This window comes from Strongylocentrotus purpuratus, unplaced genomic scaffold (genome assembly GCF_000002235.5).
Source record: "Strongylocentrotus purpuratus isolate Spur 01 unplaced genomic scaffold, Spur_5.0 spur5_scaffold_13, whole genome shotgun sequence".
NCBI lineage: Eukaryota > Metazoa > Echinodermata > Echinoidea > Camarodonta > Strongylocentrotidae > Strongylocentrotus > Strongylocentrotus purpuratus.
Genome location: NW_022145598.1, coordinates 28,369,615 through 28,386,779, shown reverse-complemented (window position 1 = coordinate 28,386,779; position 17,165 = coordinate 28,369,615). Strand labels below are relative to the sequence as shown.

Sequence of the window (17,165 nt, the reverse complement as noted above, 5' to 3'; positions counted from 1 at the left end):
GTCCTACGACCACGATGTCAGACACAACGACATCGCAAGACACCACCACCTCCAGTAAGTAAGAGATACAATGAAATGATGTCATGCTTTTGATCATTATTAAATGTCTGCCACTACCCCCTTCCCTTTCTTTCTCTATCTCTCTCTCTCTCTCTCTCTCTCTCTCTCTCTCTCTCTCTCTCTCTCTCCCTCTTGTGTGAGGAGACTATGGTAGGCTACAACTGTCACTGCTCAAGTGTGGGTTTCAAGGGAGACACTGACCAAAAACGATATTAGGCGTATCTGGGGAGGGGTGGCTAATTAAGGAACACAGAGCATGACGACACTTTCTACAGGGGGTTACCAACATTCAGTAGTTGCAACTGGAGAAGAAGAAGATGATGATTATTAAGAAGAAAATACCTCGCGGTCCTCTTTCGGAACTTGTTGATAGAATTGGGATTCCCACAGGAAAAGTATTTTCCGATTTCTATTCGTCCCCCCCCCCCCCACCTCCGCTTTGATCCTATCCCCGTACCCTGACCAAGAGTGCCTGGAAACAGCCGGCGGGAAGATATTTTCAGAGTAAATATTATGCCTCGTCATCTACCCCATGATTTGTTCTTCCTCACAGATTCAACGGAGGAAGCGACTACCAAGCCTACGACGAGCCCTTCGACTACGATGACGGAACGCTCAGACTCAAAGACTTCTCAAAGCACCACTACCTCTGGTATGTCTAGGCAATAGCTTCATGGAAATGACGTCATGCATTTGATTTTTATCATAATGGGTCTAGCCACCAAATCCCCTTTTTTCTCTCTCCCTCTCTCTCGGTCTTTATCTGATTTTATATACCTCACTTAAGGAATCCAGCCATCTGATTGGTCGAAATTGGAGTCGTGATTTTGGCCATTCCCGTAAAGAAACAAAAAATGCCAATACCGATTAATAGTCCAAGAGTGAGATCCCTCAAAATTCCGGTTATCGTGAAAATATTAAAATTTTGCTGCGATACCCACTGTGGTTTAAGTGTTAACATTTCCTATGTGCGAGCGCGGACACCGCTAAACAAAGATAAACAGACAGTTTCTCAGATTGTCCGTGATGTTTTAACCGATCTTTACTCAACAAAAGGATAAGGTAAGAATTCTTGGTAGATTTTTGTTTCAATTCACCATATAAAAGAAATATCGACTGCTTTAATATTCGAGGTCTGGCTGATTTATAGGCTCTCGAGAGCTTGCACATCTTGAGCCTATTAAACAGCCAGGCCTCTCGAAGCAGTTGATATCTCTATACTATTTTTCGGTCCTTTCCGGGCGTCGCTAAAACATTTTTTTAAGGAGGGGGGGGGGGGTGACCGTCTAATTCTTACTTTTATAGTCTTATTTTTATTTGTCCTTCTTTCAAGAGCGTCGCTAAAAGAATTTAGGAGCACGTCAATTATTGAAATAAAAAATTTTCGTATAAGTTTAACGACACTGTTCTTGATGTTGTTTATCTATAATTCAATCAATTTTAATGTAGTCCTTCATTTTTGTTATGTCACATTCTTCTTTGCCGTTTACTTTTAATTCAATATTTTCAAATATGTTTCTTTAGTTCTTCTCACTTTTCCTTCCTTTTCCTTTCATTAAGCATTAAGCGCTTGATAAATAAAATGTATTATTATTATTATGTTGTTGTTGTTCTTCTTCTTCGTCTTCCCTCTTCGCACATTATTTGTCTCTATCTGTCTATATTCCTATCATTTCCTGACTCCGGCTCCCTTTTCCCCACTCGATTTAATACATGTTTTGTTCATTTCGTTCAGAATGGGAAGCGAAAAGCAAGTCCGCGACGAGCCCAACGGCCACGATGCCGGAACGATCAGACGCAACGACATCGCAAGAAACCACAACTTCCCGTAAGAGAAACATTAAAATGGCGTCATGTGATTAATATCACTATGGCCCGAATTCACAAAGGAGGTTTGTCGACGAACCTCCTTTGTGAATTCGGGCCTCTGAGTTTAGCCACTATAGCCTCTCTCTCTCTCTTCTCTCTCTCTCTCTCTCTCTCTCCCTCCCTCCCTCTCTCTCTCTCTCTCTCTGTATCTGTATCTGTATCTTTCAGTCTTTATCTGACTTTTTAAAAGTCCTTTCCTATCTCGGGCGTCGGTAAAACATTTTTAAGGGGGAAATAACCGTCTAATTTTATGGTCCATGCGTTTAACAACAGTCAACACGCCATATCAATACATTTAGATAAATGATTTGGCAAAATAAGACCCTTCGACTTTGTCAAAGCACCACTAAATTCAATGTCCTGACACACACTATACAAAAAATAAATAAACTGTTAAAGTTTATTTTAAAAAACGTTCTTCGTTTTGGCCTTCTATTACTGTTGAGGTGTCATTCCTAATCTTATTACTTTGAAAGTGTGGCTTCATTTTTTATAAACGTTTCAGAGTCAGCGGAATCATCGACTACGGACGTGACGACAAAGCCAACGATGAGCCCTACGGCCACGGTGTCAGACACAACAACATCGCCAGAAACCACCGCCTCCAGTAAGTAAGAGAAACAATGAAATGATGTCATGCATTTGATCATAGGCGCCGGAAGTGGGGGGGCAGGGGGGGCAGTTGCCCCCCCAGTCAAAAAAGTGGGGGGGCAAAACGCATTTTTGCCCCCCAAAAACGCCCCCCCCCCCCCTCCAAAAAAGAAAGAAAAGAAAAACAGTAAAGGAGTAAACATGGTTTGTTTTTTAAATCCAAAAGAACGTAACAATAATAAAAACCTGAATTAAATCACATATACAATTCCATTCAAAGAAAAAGGACAGTTCACAGGATTAATGTCATAAACATTGCGCATGCCACCTATACGGTATTTTAAATGGAGGTCTCTATAATAGCGATACGCGCATATCGTGGACATATTGTGCGAGAATGGGAAAGCGTGTCCGTTTTTTTGTTATAGGGGTGAGAAGACATGAGCCCCTGAACGCTGGCTTACTGATGGGGGGGGGGGGGGTAATGTATTTCTTATTCGAAACAAGTGATTTACAAATGTTGATGTTGTGACATGATTTTCCGGCATTTTTTCTCCATTTTTTTTGTAAGTCATACCTTTTTATGCGTTTGTTGGAAAATAAGAAATTCCCACATTACAGTCAGGCGAAATACGCTTATCTAGAAGCCTTTATGTCATGGTCTGCAAAGTGGCTGGGCTCGAGCCCCCCCCCTCCTTTTTTAAAAAGTATGTTAAAGAGAAAAAGAAAGAAAGACTGAGAAAAAAATAAGTGACCTGCCAATGTCACAAATAAGGTATAAAAAATGCTCATCTGACCGTAATTAAATGCTTAAAACCCCAGAGCTTACGGGGGCTCCACCCTCGGACCCCACCAAGGGACCTAAGGCGGGCCCCTGGATGCTCATCTCACCGTAATTAAATACCTAAAACCCCTGAGCTTCCGGGGGCTCTGACCCCTTGACCCCACCAATGGCCCTAAGGTGGGCCCCTGGATGCTCATCTGACCGTAATTAAATACCTAAAACCCCTGAGCTTCCGGGGGCTCTGCCCCCTGGACCACACCAAGGGCCCTAAGACGGCCCCTGGATGCTCATCTGACCGTAGTTAAATATTAAAACCTCTGAGCTTCTGGGGGCTCCCCCCCCCCTTGGAACACGTCAATTGCCTTACAGAGGGCCCCTGGATGCTCATCTAACCGTAATTAAATACCTAAAACCCCTGAGCTTCCCGGGGCTCAGCCCCTTGACCCCCTGCCGAGACTCATGCCCTGGACCCCACGCCAATTTACGCTCTTCCTGATCGATAATACTCCACTTTGAAAAACGTTCCGCGGGACCTGCATGTAACGTGTAAGACTGGTGGTGATGCAGATTTTTCGTCTGCCCCCCCCCCCTTCCGAACTTTTTTTCTCATTACGTCACTGCCCCTGGAAAGTGAGCCCCCTGGAATGTTTGCCCCCCCCCCCCAATCCCAAACTGCTTCCGGCGCGCCTGCATTTGATCATTAATATAATATGTCTAGCCACTACCCCTTTCCCCTCTCTCTCTCTCTCTTGCCTAGTCCAGATTCAGTCCGTTCTTTCTTTTTAACCCGCACACACAGCGCGGTCTCTCCACTGATCGTGCAATCCCCAAATTTCCGTATTCGTGGTCCAGATTTAGAGGAATGGCTAGGTCTACTTTCAACGTTGAGGGTGTGTTATTTTATCAGCTGATTGGGTGCGCTAAACGAAAACGGTACAGAGGCTCGACTATCTCTTGCCCTTCCTTCTCCCCCCACTCTATTCTCTCTCTCTCTCTCTCTCTCTCTCTCTCTCTCTCTCTTTCTCTCTTTCCCCTCTTTTATTCATAAATTGGCCAAAATTTGCGATAGTGAGGAGAGTTTTTGTAGGTATTGATTGATCATTAAAGGGACTTGGTAACATTGTTCAGATGAGAGAAAGTGGTGTTAAGGTAATGACTACAATGCTACATGTATACAGTTAAAGATAATATGAAAATTCTAGTGAAAGCACACCATTATTAATGATAACTGTTGGGGAAGAACTGATCTGATCGATTCCTTAATTCTCCCAACTATATTATTACAATTTAATTACATTTTAGGTGAATGTAAATCATCACAAAGCTATGCATTGGTTTTATATACCATCCCAGATATTTAAGTGTCGAAATATTTTTTAAAGCCTGTCTTTTGTCTTATTTTCATGGAAAAACGGTTGGGAAAATTCAAAAATGGTTTGGAGAATTTACTGTTAGAGGGTGTTGACCAGTGACGCCTTCAAAGAAAACCATAAATATCTTTGTGGTTTAAAAAAAAATCATGATTTTTTTGCATGTTAGAGGGTTAGTCCAGTGAGGAATATAATAAGTAACATTTCATACAAAAATTACGCAGTTTTTCATCAACCTTCACTAATGTTACCGAGTCTTTTTAAAGCTGTTATTTTGTCTTTGCATCTATTTTTAGTATCATTATTTTCTATATCATTATTATCATTATTTTCGCCATTATCATCATCATTATCTATTATCTATAATAATAATAATAATGATAATAACGATAATAATAATAATGTTGAGAATAATAATAATTTGTCTTTGAATATTTCAGTTTCTACCCAAATAATCACTTTGCCTACTTTCTTAAAATTGATTAATCAGGTGGGCTGTATCTAATACAGACCACCTTATATTTTTGTTAAAATCGCCTTTATTTATTTCTTTATTATTTATTTTTCTTAAATCTTACCACTTTTTTGTTAGCAAGATAACTTGAAAATGGCTGAATCAAATAAATTCAATTTTGGCGCACATATGTATAGGCATATGGACAAAGCACGGTAAGGTTTTCAACCTTGACCTTGACTGATGACGTCATCTAGGCGCCATTTTGTGAAATTTTCTGAAAATTAACTCATGATCAAATCTTCATAACCCAAAATGAGTTCTCTTTCATATTTATCATGATCAAGGTCAATATCAGTCCGGTAAATTTTAGGTCACAAAACGCGCGCATGCGCGTACGTCCGCGCGTCAGTGCGCGCACAAAATTTCAAAATGCTCAAAATCGTCTTAAATTTATTTTGCATACGTTTTAGGCCATTTTAAGCATTTTATTAAAAAAAATCGCGCACACGCGCATGCGCGCGCGTTTTCGCGCGTAACACCATTACAAAACATAGAATCGCCATTTTTTTTTCTTTCATGATATTTCCCATATTTTTTCGAACAATTTGATACCATGTTTATTTCTTTATGACCATTAATAACAACATGAGCGTCCATTCAAGATAAATGTTCGTGCGCGCGAGCTCTTTTAATACATAGCATATATGGGCAAAAATATGCCACTACAAAATCCATTATAGCTCTTAGGAATGCACCGGGACCCTCAATTTGTTTTCATATTTAGATAGAAGATGAGTCGGAGATATGATTACATGTCTCATTTAGCCATTAAGTGTATCGTGACATCATCATAATGGCCTTGGAACTCAAAATACGAATTTGCATATTATGACGTCAGCATATTTATGTAAAATTGATTGTATCTCTGTAAATATTGATCGATTTTCTTCCAATTTTGATATGATGTAGCTAAGACAATTCTCTACAAGCTTAATTGCACCATTTTTCATTTTGATGACGTCATCATAGTGAAAATTACGATTAAAGGGCACATATCAGAAATTTTTTAAGTCGCGTATTATGCCTATGAAAGGTGAATTTCGTTCACATCATTGATCTACATGACATTGTTTTTTTAGCAGTATATCGCTTTTTTTTGCTCTATTTTGTCTCAAATTTTAGTTGACCAGCCCACCTATACTTGTTCCAAACAAGTATTACATGTCTAGTTTACATATTGTATTTTCATCTTTTTCAGCATGCTCATCCCCTCCGGTGGATTGTGAATTCGGCGGGTCGTTCTACAATTTCAGCACTTCAGAGATGAATCATTCTTCTGCGGTTTCAGCTTGTTCCCAATACGGATCCCATCTAGTCTTCATCGAGTCGCAAGAGGAACAGGACTTCATTGCAGAGCGTGCTAGTGAGAACTACTGGATCGGGCTGACCGGCTTAAGTCTCAGTGAGGCAAGGTGGCTAGACGGATCAAGTCTTACATATAAACATTTTACCCAAGGGTCGTTTCGCGAGAATGTAAACTGTTTTCAAATTTGGTTTGATAGTTATCAAGAGTCGAAGCGATATAGTTGGCAGGATAAGCATTGCTCCAGACGATTAAGATTCATATGCGAGAAAAAAGTGGGGATATAAAAAATGTATTGGTTTCTTTCCATTTTTCATATCACCAGGTTGCACCACTGATTGTATTTGAACACCTAGATGGAGGCAAGTAAATACCCCCCCCCCCCCAGCAAAAAAAATACCAAAAAAAATATAGATCTTTAGGAATGTTCGAGTTTGTGTTTTTTTTGTAGTTCCATGCACTAATTTTTACACGAAGAGCACTTAAAAAAGAGTGTAAAAGAATTGTTTATTTATGATGTTTAAAAAACAGAGCACTTTTCATCTTTACATTCAAGCAATTTGAAAATAATCATATCGATGATTAGAATTAGTGGCGGTTTGTTCTTTTTGAGTTTTATAGAATCTCATTTTTACTGCCAAGAGACTGTGTTTAAACTTCATTGTATAATATTAGGTAGTGCTTCATGAAATCATGAAACGTCAAAGATATTTGATTACAACATAAAAGTGCAGTTTGTGTAGTAAATTATTCATAGGTTCTATGATAGAAATATACAAACATGTAAACATATAAATATAAAGTTCTGTCTGTGGTCTCGAGTAATAAGCTTATACATCAGATATATACGAATAGAAATAACGAAAACAAATAATGTAACGTCAATGTGTCAAAATACACGGCAATTTATGACATTATTTACATGTTTTAAGGCTGTCTTATTTTATATTTCACAATCATTACCTAAATAAATCGAATACAATGAATAAATGCATTCCTTCAATGAAAACTATATGCAATACATGACATCATGTCATATAAGTAATTCAAGACAAGGAAAAAGAATAAAGAAAGACAAAAGTCAATATTTTATCTTCCAAACTTTAGGTAAAACAAATATGGTTTTAGTGTGAAATATGGGTAATCTAAAGTAAGATGCTCGGTTTATAAATTATTAACTATACACTGCGTCCCAGAAAAAATGAAAATCGAAAACGAATAGATGTTGTGAATATCTATGAGGTGTATAATAAGATTCCTTGCTTCCATATAGAGTAGCAGTAATATGCTTTCCTATGATACATTGATTACATTAATCTATACACGCTTCACTGAGCAACATCGTGTTGAAATGTCATGTCAACATCCACTTGTGCCGGATTTGTGTGAAAGAGTAAAACCGTTAGTATCAAAATATCAAACGTGAACATGACCGATCATGACCTGAAAGAAACACAAATTTTAAAAGCGAATGAGAAGATTATTTTATAGAACTTTATTAATAATGAAGGCAAGATTAATATATACCATCTTTATCATGAAATAATGCATTGTGGAAATATTGTCGATGATGAGGGTAAAAGGGCATACTTTAGTTAGTGAATGGGTCTGCAATTGTAATGAACAGTGCTTTTGCATTTTCAGAACTGCCTGAAATTTTTTTAAAGAGCAAGTTAAAAGATATTTAAAAAACAAGAATCAAATTGATGGGTGCCTAACATTTTGATAATAATATTTATTGTATCAGTATTGCTGTTATTATTATTATTATTATTATCATTATCATTATTATTACTATTGCTGTGAATATAACTATTATTTTACAAGTTAATCATTATACTTATTGTAAGTAAAGCCGATGTAAATATGCAAACTTGATACGATGGGAGTTGCCATATTACAGGATGATTCATTTTCTAAAGTCATTGAAATAGTAGCATTAGTGATTAAATGTTTGTTTGACGTGCAATAATTAGTTTCAATTACTATCCTGTCAATTTTTTTGTTTGAGTAAGAAGAAGAGAGATACACAGCACATAAGAGTGGAGAGGAGAAATTGAGAGAAGTTGTAATGAAAGAGAGAACTCGAAAGGAAGAGATAAATAGTGAGAGAATGTGAGAAGATATTGATTTAACCCTAATAAGGCCGGGGGCATAATGCCCCCCCCCCCCGTCGAATTTTTGCCGCTGCATCAAAACCTCTCAACCTTTGGCGCTGAAATTTCATGAGTTTTTTTCTCTCATGTCTCCCGCACATTTTGATTCCAAATTTGTTATGGGCGGACCTATGGTTCGGGTGTTAGGTGACAGAATATCATCACATGTCTATACAAAAAATGTAATTCTCACAAATGTGCGTTTGTAAGGCGAGGCGTCAAAAATATCGATACCAGCTGGCTCCCGCCTCACGTATTGGCGGATCGAGGCTGCAAATCCGCCCGAAGCCTGGCTGGGGCAATTAATTTTCACTAATTAGCCCAGCCGGCTTGCGCCAGGCTGGGATCTGAGTTTTACCCCGGAATCTTTAATCGGCCCATCCACCCCCAGCCTGGCGGCACGTCTATAATTGGCTCAGCCAGGCTGCCGCCAAAAATAGGTTGTTAAAGTTGCAACTTTAAAAGTTTCCAGCTGGCGGTCGCCGTACGGAGATGCTTAAAGTTTTAGTGGCGGCAGCCAGGCGGAGATGCTTGTAGTCCAGAATCTTTACGGTCCTTTATAATTTCCCCACACTTGATCCAAGCCGTCGAAGATGGCGTTATCAACAGACTCATAATTATGCTCATCAGCCCAGCCTGAGTTTCGCCGGGCGTCTTAATTTAATGATCACGCCATCATCGGCTGGTAGCAAGTAAGTAGGAATAGGTAGCGTTGGTGTGGTGGAGATCAAAATTAAATAGGCCAGATTCTGGACTTTGATGCTTGAAGTTGCAACTTGTTGAAACCTACTGAGCTTTCCCTAAAAAATGGCGCTCATTTTCCGATTGTGACGTCGTTTCAAGCTATGTTTACATTTCTATTCACGCCGGGCTTTGCGCACAAAAAGGGATGGACGTTAAGCAACGAGGGGAAAGATACCGTGATAGACCTTGACAAAAACTTAGCAACACCCAACAAATCTTGAATACAGAATGTTTCAGGCAAACGTGGCTGCCGTGATGCTGGGAACATAGTTTAGTGTAGTAACTCCTTGTTTAGACGTAGCTTTGAGGGCGATTGTTATCGCGCCTGTTCACAGCGAAACGCACCTGTTTTAAATTGTTTGGATTAGCAAGTGTGCGCTTGTAAAAACGACGCTTGGCTGGAATGCTCCCCCAGGGAGTATGTGTGCGACAAAGCCTGAATCCGATGACCGGGGTAATAATATATATAATTGTGAAGCGCTTCGAGAAGGCCTTCGGTCCTGAAAAGTGCTATTATAATAATATAAGAACTAGCTATTATCATAATTATTGTTTACAATTTAAGTGTATAATTTCAAATATTTCATGTCATTTTATGTCTTTATATCCACTATCTTACACCATTTAAACTTGGTGTCCACTCAGGGGCGTCTCCCAAGAGAGGGGGGGGGTGGGGGTACGACACCCCCCCCCCACCTGTCAGGATATTGTCGGTAAATTGGCTGCCACGGGGAAAAAAAGAAAAGGGGGAGGGGAAAAAGAGAGGGAAAGGGAAAGAAAAGAAAAAAGAAAAAGAAAAGAAAAAAAGGAAAAGAAAGGAAAGAGAAGAAAGAAAGAGAAAACAAAATAAAGAAGAAAAAAAAGAAGAAAAGAGAGAAAAGGGAAACAAAAGAAACGGGGGAGGAAAGAGAGGAGAGAGAGGGGAGGTAAGGGTCTGAGAGAGGAGGAGTGGGAGTAAAAGAGAGAGGGGGTTGTTGGGTGGAGTCGTCTCGTCGAGGGAGCAAGAAAGACACGGGTAAAATATATTGCTGTGTCGGGTCAGCTGTGTCGGTATTCTTGCTCGATCCTCGTGTACTATATCAATGCAGAAGTTTAAAGTCGGTGAGATGTATATTGTCGGTCGGCCGACATGTTTTTTTTCCCTACGAACTGTGACTTTTTATCCGCTGGCCTTCTTTTAGTTTAATTAAACAAAAATTAGACAAAAAAATGCCCATCACCCCACTCTAGCATGTAGGCCCCGCCGTTGAACGTTTCTCAGTGGGGGTCAAGGGGTGGAGCCCCCAGAAGCTCAGGGGGTATAGGCATTTAATTACTGTCAGATGAGCATATTTTGATACCGTATTTGTGACACTGGCAGGACATAAATTTGTTTTGGGTCCAGAGGGCGGAGCCCCCAGAAGCTCAGGGGTTTTATACATTAAATTATCGTCAGATGAGCATAATGTTATACCTTATTTGTGACACTGGCAGGTCACGAATTGACGTGGGGTCCAGGGTCGGAGCCCCCGGAAGCTCAGGGGTTTTGGGCAATAAATTACGATCAGATGAGCATATTTTGATACCTCATTTTTGACACTGGCAGGACACAAATTGGTGTTGTGTCCAGGGGTGAAGCCCTCAGAAGCTCAGGGGTTTCATACATGAAATCATCGTCGGATGAGCATAGTTTTATACCTTATTTGTGACACTGGCAGGTCACGAATTGGCGTGGGGTTCCGGGGGCGGAGCCTTAGGGCCCTAGGTGGGGTCCAGGGGCAGAGCCACCGGATTCAAGGGGTTTTAGGCATTTAATTACGGTAAGATGAGCATATTAGCAAATTGAATGACGCAATTAGCTTTTTGAATGTTGATCTACATAGTCATTCAATTTCGCACAAACTTGAATGAACGTAACATTAATTGGGATGCTAAGCTAGTTTACGAAGTTTGGCCGGAAAACCTATAGTATCATTATCATTGAGATTTAGATATTTTTTTAATTACTATAGTTTACACAAAAATTATATTTCTGTAAATGTAAATGGGTTTGCTATTACAAAAACCAGAAAGTCCGAAATAATATGTAAACAGTTTTTTTAATTCCGAAAATGAAATGGACCGGGCTATTTATTATTGACATTTCGTTCTCATTTTCTTTATCACACGTTTTGTAATCTTGACACAGTTCATTCTTTCCTAATCGCTTTTTAAAAAACCAATTTAGATTGGCCGCTTTTCAAAGACATGAACAAATTATTATGACGTGCGCTTACCAGCCGATAATTGATTTTTTTTTTTTTTTTTTTTTTTAAACCACGCACTCTAGTCCTGTAGTCTCTTTCTATTCTTTACGCGTTTTAGAAGAGGAAAAAGACGAAAAAACACACCTGAAAAATGTGTTTATTTAACACCTTCTCGTTCTCTCAAATTTTCTCAATGTCTAGCCAAGATAACTCTGTCTAATTTTGTCTCGACATGCCACTATTGCCAATATAAAGATCCTCTAATGCCCCATTGTACTACTTGTAGCTACTTGCTCCCTCTATATAGAAGACAAGCCTATAATAGATCGGTGACCATTGGTCCCATGATCCTCTCTTCTTATGTTAATCGAGAGCTGAGATGATGAGATAGCCATCTGTCAGTGAGCACCCAGGGCGGTCTATTCACTCCTAGCCAAACTAGTACAGTCGGTCTTTAAAGACATTATTACATCTATGCCTAGGAAATGAATGCCTATTTATTATCCGCTACTTTACTACGCCTCTGCAAGTATCCTGATGGGCCTTTGCCATTTGGGTCCGATCGTTCACGAGACCCCCCCCCCCCCCCCCCCCCCATCCTCACACACACATGCCTTGCCGAGACATCAACATATTTATGTACACCTATTTTACTGACCAAATATTTTAATTGGGCGATTCCCAAATCCTTAATCCCCAACCCGAACGATAGAATCTGGCAAACCGCAAATCTGGACAAAAGCGATCGAACAATAACGTTGAGTCCCTGAGCGCGCGACTACGTAGTAAAAGCTATATGGCAATAGATGCTTAGAGCTCGCCGTTGACTTGTTTGTAAATAGGGACTTTTAGATTTGCGTGGACTGATACGTCGTGTGACGTCCATTCAAGGCAGTGCATTAAAAGGACGTCGACCGTAGCAATTTCACATTGTCTTCGTGCAAAACTAAAAGTCCCTAATAACCGATAAAGGTGTACGTTAGATATAGTATTTGATCGTGAATCCTAACTTTTCCTTTTCTTTTCGTATATGTCTGTTTAACTTTATGTTTTCTATTTGTTTCCATGACCCCTTACAAAAAAAATCTCTATGGTACACCATACAAACACCATAGCAAATCTACCATAGATTACCATACAAACACCATAGCAAATCTACCATAGATCTACCATTCATTTACCATAGAACTAATTAAAATAATTGGGACAAATTTATTCATTTATTCAAATTAGGCCACACCTACATATTCTACCATAGAGCCACCATTCATATACCATAGAGCCACCATAGAGTCATCATTCATCTACCATAGAGCCATCATTCATCTACCATAGAGCCACCATTCATCTACCATAGAACCACCATTCATCTACCACAGAGCCACCATTCATCTACCATAGAGCCACCATTCATCTACCATAGAGCCATCATTCATCTACCATAGAGCCACCATTCATCTACCATAAAGCCACCATTCATCTACCATAGAGCCACCATTCATCTACCATAGAGCCAGCATTCATCTCCCATAGAGCCACCATTCATCTACCATAGAGCCACCATTCATCTACCATAGAGCCACCATTCATCTACCATAGAGTCACCACTCATCTACCATAGAGCCACCATTCATCTACCATAGAGTCACCACTCATCTACCATAGAGCCACCATTCATCTACCATAGAGTCACCACTCATCTACCATAGAGCCACCATTCATCTACCATAGAGCCACCATTCATCTACCATAGAGCCACCATTCATCTACCATAGAGCCACCATTTATCTACTATAGAGCCACCATTTATCTACCATAGAGCCACCATTTATCTACCATAGAGCCACCATTCATCTACCATTCACTACCATTCAAAATACGCAACAAAATGTTACGCTTAATTGTAGCATTTTGAAATGGTATATTCAGAATGGTAGTTTGGATCTTGATCTATGGTTAGCAGAATGGTGGCTGTAGTGCGTTCTATAGTACACAGAATGGTGACTATAATATATTGAATTTTTGAGAAATCTAAACTTAAATGTTAACTTACAATACACATATGATGCTTATTAAAAAAATGAATTGAATGAAAGTGGCAGGATGTATTTGGTTTATATCAAAAGTTGTATGCATGTACATATGCTAAAAACTAAAATAAAAGGCAAGTAAAAAATATATCACATAAACATGTACACTACAAACTAAAATGAAAGGCAAGTTCGTAATTGCAACACATATTACTTGGACTTATTCTACTAAGATGTAATAAATACCCACATATATATCACCCTAGTTCCTCTAAATAATCGGCAAGTTAAAAAGAAACAACTAAAATGTCATATACAGTGTGTACATAAACATGACTAAAATGAAAGGCAAGTTAAAAATATATAAACATGTACAATAAAAACTAAGGCACTGAGTTGCAGCACAGGATTGTTCTAAAACATTGTATAAACATGTACAATAAAAACTCAAATGAAAGGCAAGTTCATAATTGCAACACATATTACTAGGACTTATTCTACTAAGGTGTAATAAATACCCACATATATATCACCCTAGTTCCTCTAAATAACTAAAATGTCATATATAGTGTGTATGTAAACATGACTAAAATGAAAGGCAAGTTAAAAATATATAAACATGTACAATCAAAAACTAAGGCACTGAGTTGCAGCACAGAAATGTTCTAAAACATTGTATAAACATGTACAATGAAGTTCAAGTCAAAGAGGTTGTATGTGAGTTCGAAGAGGAGCAGAAAATACAAGCCTTGCTGCTCATTTTTGGAGTCTCTGAAGGCGATCAAGGTCCCTCTGGCTGAGAACACTGAAGACCCAACCCTTTCTATACTCAAACTGTTTACATGATTTTGATAGACCCTCTGTGTCAAAAAATCTCCCCTGTATCGATCGGTATCACTACCCCCACCCCATGATTCGATGTGTAACCTCGTCTATGCCATGTTCCATCGTAGGGCACTGCCACGTCCACATGATCAATTTCCCTGATGGTCAGATCCTTGTCCATGGCCCTTTGACGTAGGCATGCTGCCACCTTCTTCTTCTGATCCTTACTGGTCTGCAAAAAAAAAAGAGTTTGTAATAAATAACAAGTAAATTTCAAGTTCCCTCAGGCCCCTTAGTTATTAGACCCTATTACAAATATTTAGATTTGATTAATTTTCATCCCTTGATTTGACAAGAAGGGATATCGATGTACATGTATTATACTTTCTATTGACCATAACTAAGAAATAAAAATATGTTTGGATTAAATGTACGTACAGCTAAGATAATGTAATGAAGAAAACACAAGGCTGGTGACTAACCTCTTGGGATAAGGAAGATAAAGTGGCTATGTGCCTGTTGTAGCTAGGGGCTTCGACTAGTGGGGCTGTTCCGAGGATGGTCAGCAAGTCGCACAAGCTATCCCGTGCCAAACCAACCTCCGTTGCTGCCAGAGTAGCTCTGCGGTTTATTTCTGCAGACTTTCCACGTCCTTCCCATTCATTTTCTGATGAAGAGAATGTCCTCTCCTTCTTGCAAATGAAGCAACCAAGGACCATGGCGCAGTTCAACCCATTCCTCTTTGACAAATTCTCCAGAGGAATGAGATGCCCTGTAAAAGATATCCAAAACACTTTATGGAACAGGGAAAATATTTTGAAAAGCACAATCCCCAAATAATAACAAAGTGCTAGTTATGACATACATGTAGTATATTACACAAATACACATTTTCACAGATTTCACGACAATTCCGATGCCCCCACTTTGATTCACCATAGAGTAAAGGAGGGGTTTTTCGGCCACATAAGACAAAATCCTATTTTTTGGACTCTTTACTTCCTATTTATTATCATTTCTTGTTCAAATCATGAAGCAAATACTATTATTATTTAAACAAAGAAAGAATCCCAGAAAAAAAATCATGAATTGCCATGACAACATTCATTTCAATTTTCACTGTTTCGGAGGTAGTTTTCGGCTTAGCGAGGCAGTTTTCGGCCGCATGTACAAAGTCAATAGGAAGCAAGCAAGCGCACCATGCGTTTCCCCACTGATCTATAGCACTAGCGGCCGGAGCAGGTATCCCAAGCCGGAGCTTCCCGTGCCGAAAACTACCTCTGCGGTGATCAGAAATTGGAATCTGAATTAGACAGAGATATCGTGTGTGCGCTGCGGTATCCGACTGCATTGATTAAATACATGCGATGAGATACTTTTGAGCTTGCGACTCACACAAAATCGGACTCTAAATCTGAACAATACTTGAAATAAAGCTCATTTTATGGTACCCATATTCCTTACACGCGTAAGATACTTAATTTTTCAGATTCGGGGAGCGGGACCGCCGATTACATCGCTAAAATGTGATATTTTAGGATATATTTTCCATTGCAAATGTGGTTCTTCAGTGACTCTGGCATGGTATGGTATGTGTGGGATATATGCTGTTATGCGATGGATTTTACAGGGATTTTACCATGCATCCAACGGATCGGCCGAAAACTGGTGATGGTCGATTACCCCCTCCTTTAATCATTTGATTTGGCTTTTTGAGCCATTCACCCCTTGAGCATGCAATACAATCTCAAAGTAACAGTTTGCAAACTAAAAATATTGTTTGATAGTAGGTCTAAGTACATACCTCCCAGACACACGTGAGCCTTTTGCAAAGCAGCTGCAAGTTGTGGGCCACTAATGACGCGGATCTTCACATGTGGGACCAGGGCCAAAAATAGGGCTGTCCAAACACTTATTCAGGGAAAGCTTCCTCGATCTCTGAATTAGCTGTTAGTTCTTCTGGCACCTCTCCAGCATTCATGTTACTCTTCTGTAATATCTGGTATTGATCTCCTTTGAACACCTTCCTCTTCCTCACATATTTTGGAGTTTTGCGAAGCATTTTCAGTGAGTAGAAATTGGAGACCAACGGCTAGAAGAGTTATTCAAATCTTGGGCACAAGATGGCAGCAAACAGCCCTTGTTATCTACTTTCTGCTTATATACATTACTTGTTACAATTTGGTTTAGAATTTTTTATTTAATGATTTCTTTAATTGATTGAGACTAATTGAGTGCAAACAGAGGCAGTGGAGCGACTTCCAAAGTGGGGGGGGGGGGGGGCCGGGGGCACCAACAAAAAGGGCACTTTCTGGAGAAAATAAATAGGGCACCTACAAAGGGAAATCTCAAAGCGAAAATATATATTTAAAAAAAAAAACATTTGTATATACCCCCTATATTGTGATTAGATTATCAGGGATGATTTCAATATTTTTTTTATCTTTATAAATAAGATTTGTGAGGTCGCAGTGCGAAAAATTACATCAATTATAAAGAAGAAAACCCCAATCCTGATGGGTTTATTACATTATCATAACAGAAGACTGAAAAGACCTTTGATAAGTACCATAATTATAACATCTAGAAATGCGGGTGTGCTTTGGGTGATATTGCTCTTAGTAGTTGGAAATTAGGGGCACGTGATGAGAGGAAAAGGGGACACTTATCGAAAAGGGTGACACTTATTAG

At 39.3% G+C, this 17,165-nt stretch overlaps 2 protein-coding genes across 2 annotated transcripts; one reads left to right on the top strand and one right to left on the bottom strand.

Annotated features, from left to right (window-relative positions):
- The first annotated feature begins 573 nt into the window (after window positions 1-573).
- LOC115923256 (A-agglutinin anchorage subunit-like) lies at window positions 574-6,781 on the top strand. Its single transcript, XM_030983669.1, has 4 exons — window positions 574-712; window positions 1,796-1,888; window positions 2,435-2,536; window positions 6,390-6,781. Exons 1-4 carry the CDS (start codon window positions 574-576, stop codon window positions 6,779-6,781), a joined length of 726 nt encoding a protein of 241 aa, XP_030839529.1.
- A 7,503-nt stretch (window positions 6,782-14,284) lies between these two features.
- Window positions 14,285-16,591, bottom strand: LOC115923090. Its single transcript, XM_030983286.1, has 3 exons — window positions 16,279-16,591; window positions 14,957-15,246; window positions 14,285-14,706 (listed from the first exon to the last, which is right to left on the bottom strand). The coding sequence occupies exons 2-3, from the start codon at window positions 15,191-15,193 to the stop codon at window positions 14,515-14,517; spliced, it is 429 nt and encodes a 142-aa protein (XP_030839146.1). The 5' UTR covers window positions 15,194-15,246; window positions 16,279-16,591; the 3' UTR covers window positions 14,285-14,514.
- Window positions 16,592-17,165: the final 574 nt, after the last annotated feature.

Excerpts from the sequence above, each read along its gene's own strand:
- LOC115923256 (XM_030983669.1), top strand. The coding sequence starts at position 574 with ATGCCTCGTCATCTACCCCATGATTTGTTCTTCCTCACAGATTCAACG. Across the intron at positions 713-1,795 it reads TCAAAGCACCACTACCTCTG|AATGGGAAGCGAAAAGCAAG; the intron begins GTATGTCTAGGC and ends CATTTCGTTCAG. Across the intron at positions 2,537-6,389 it reads GCCAGAAACCACCGCCTCCA|CATGCTCATCCCCTCCGGTG; the intron begins GTAAGTAAGAGA and ends CATCTTTTTCAG.
- LOC115923090 (XM_030983286.1), bottom strand. The coding sequence starts at position 15,193 with ATGGTCCTTGGTTGCTTCATTTGCAAGAAGGAGAGGACATTCTCTTCA. Across the intron at positions 14,707-14,956 it reads TATCTTCCTTATCCCAAGAG|ACCAGTAAGGATCAGAAGAA; the intron begins GTTAGTCACCAG and ends TTTTTTTTGCAG.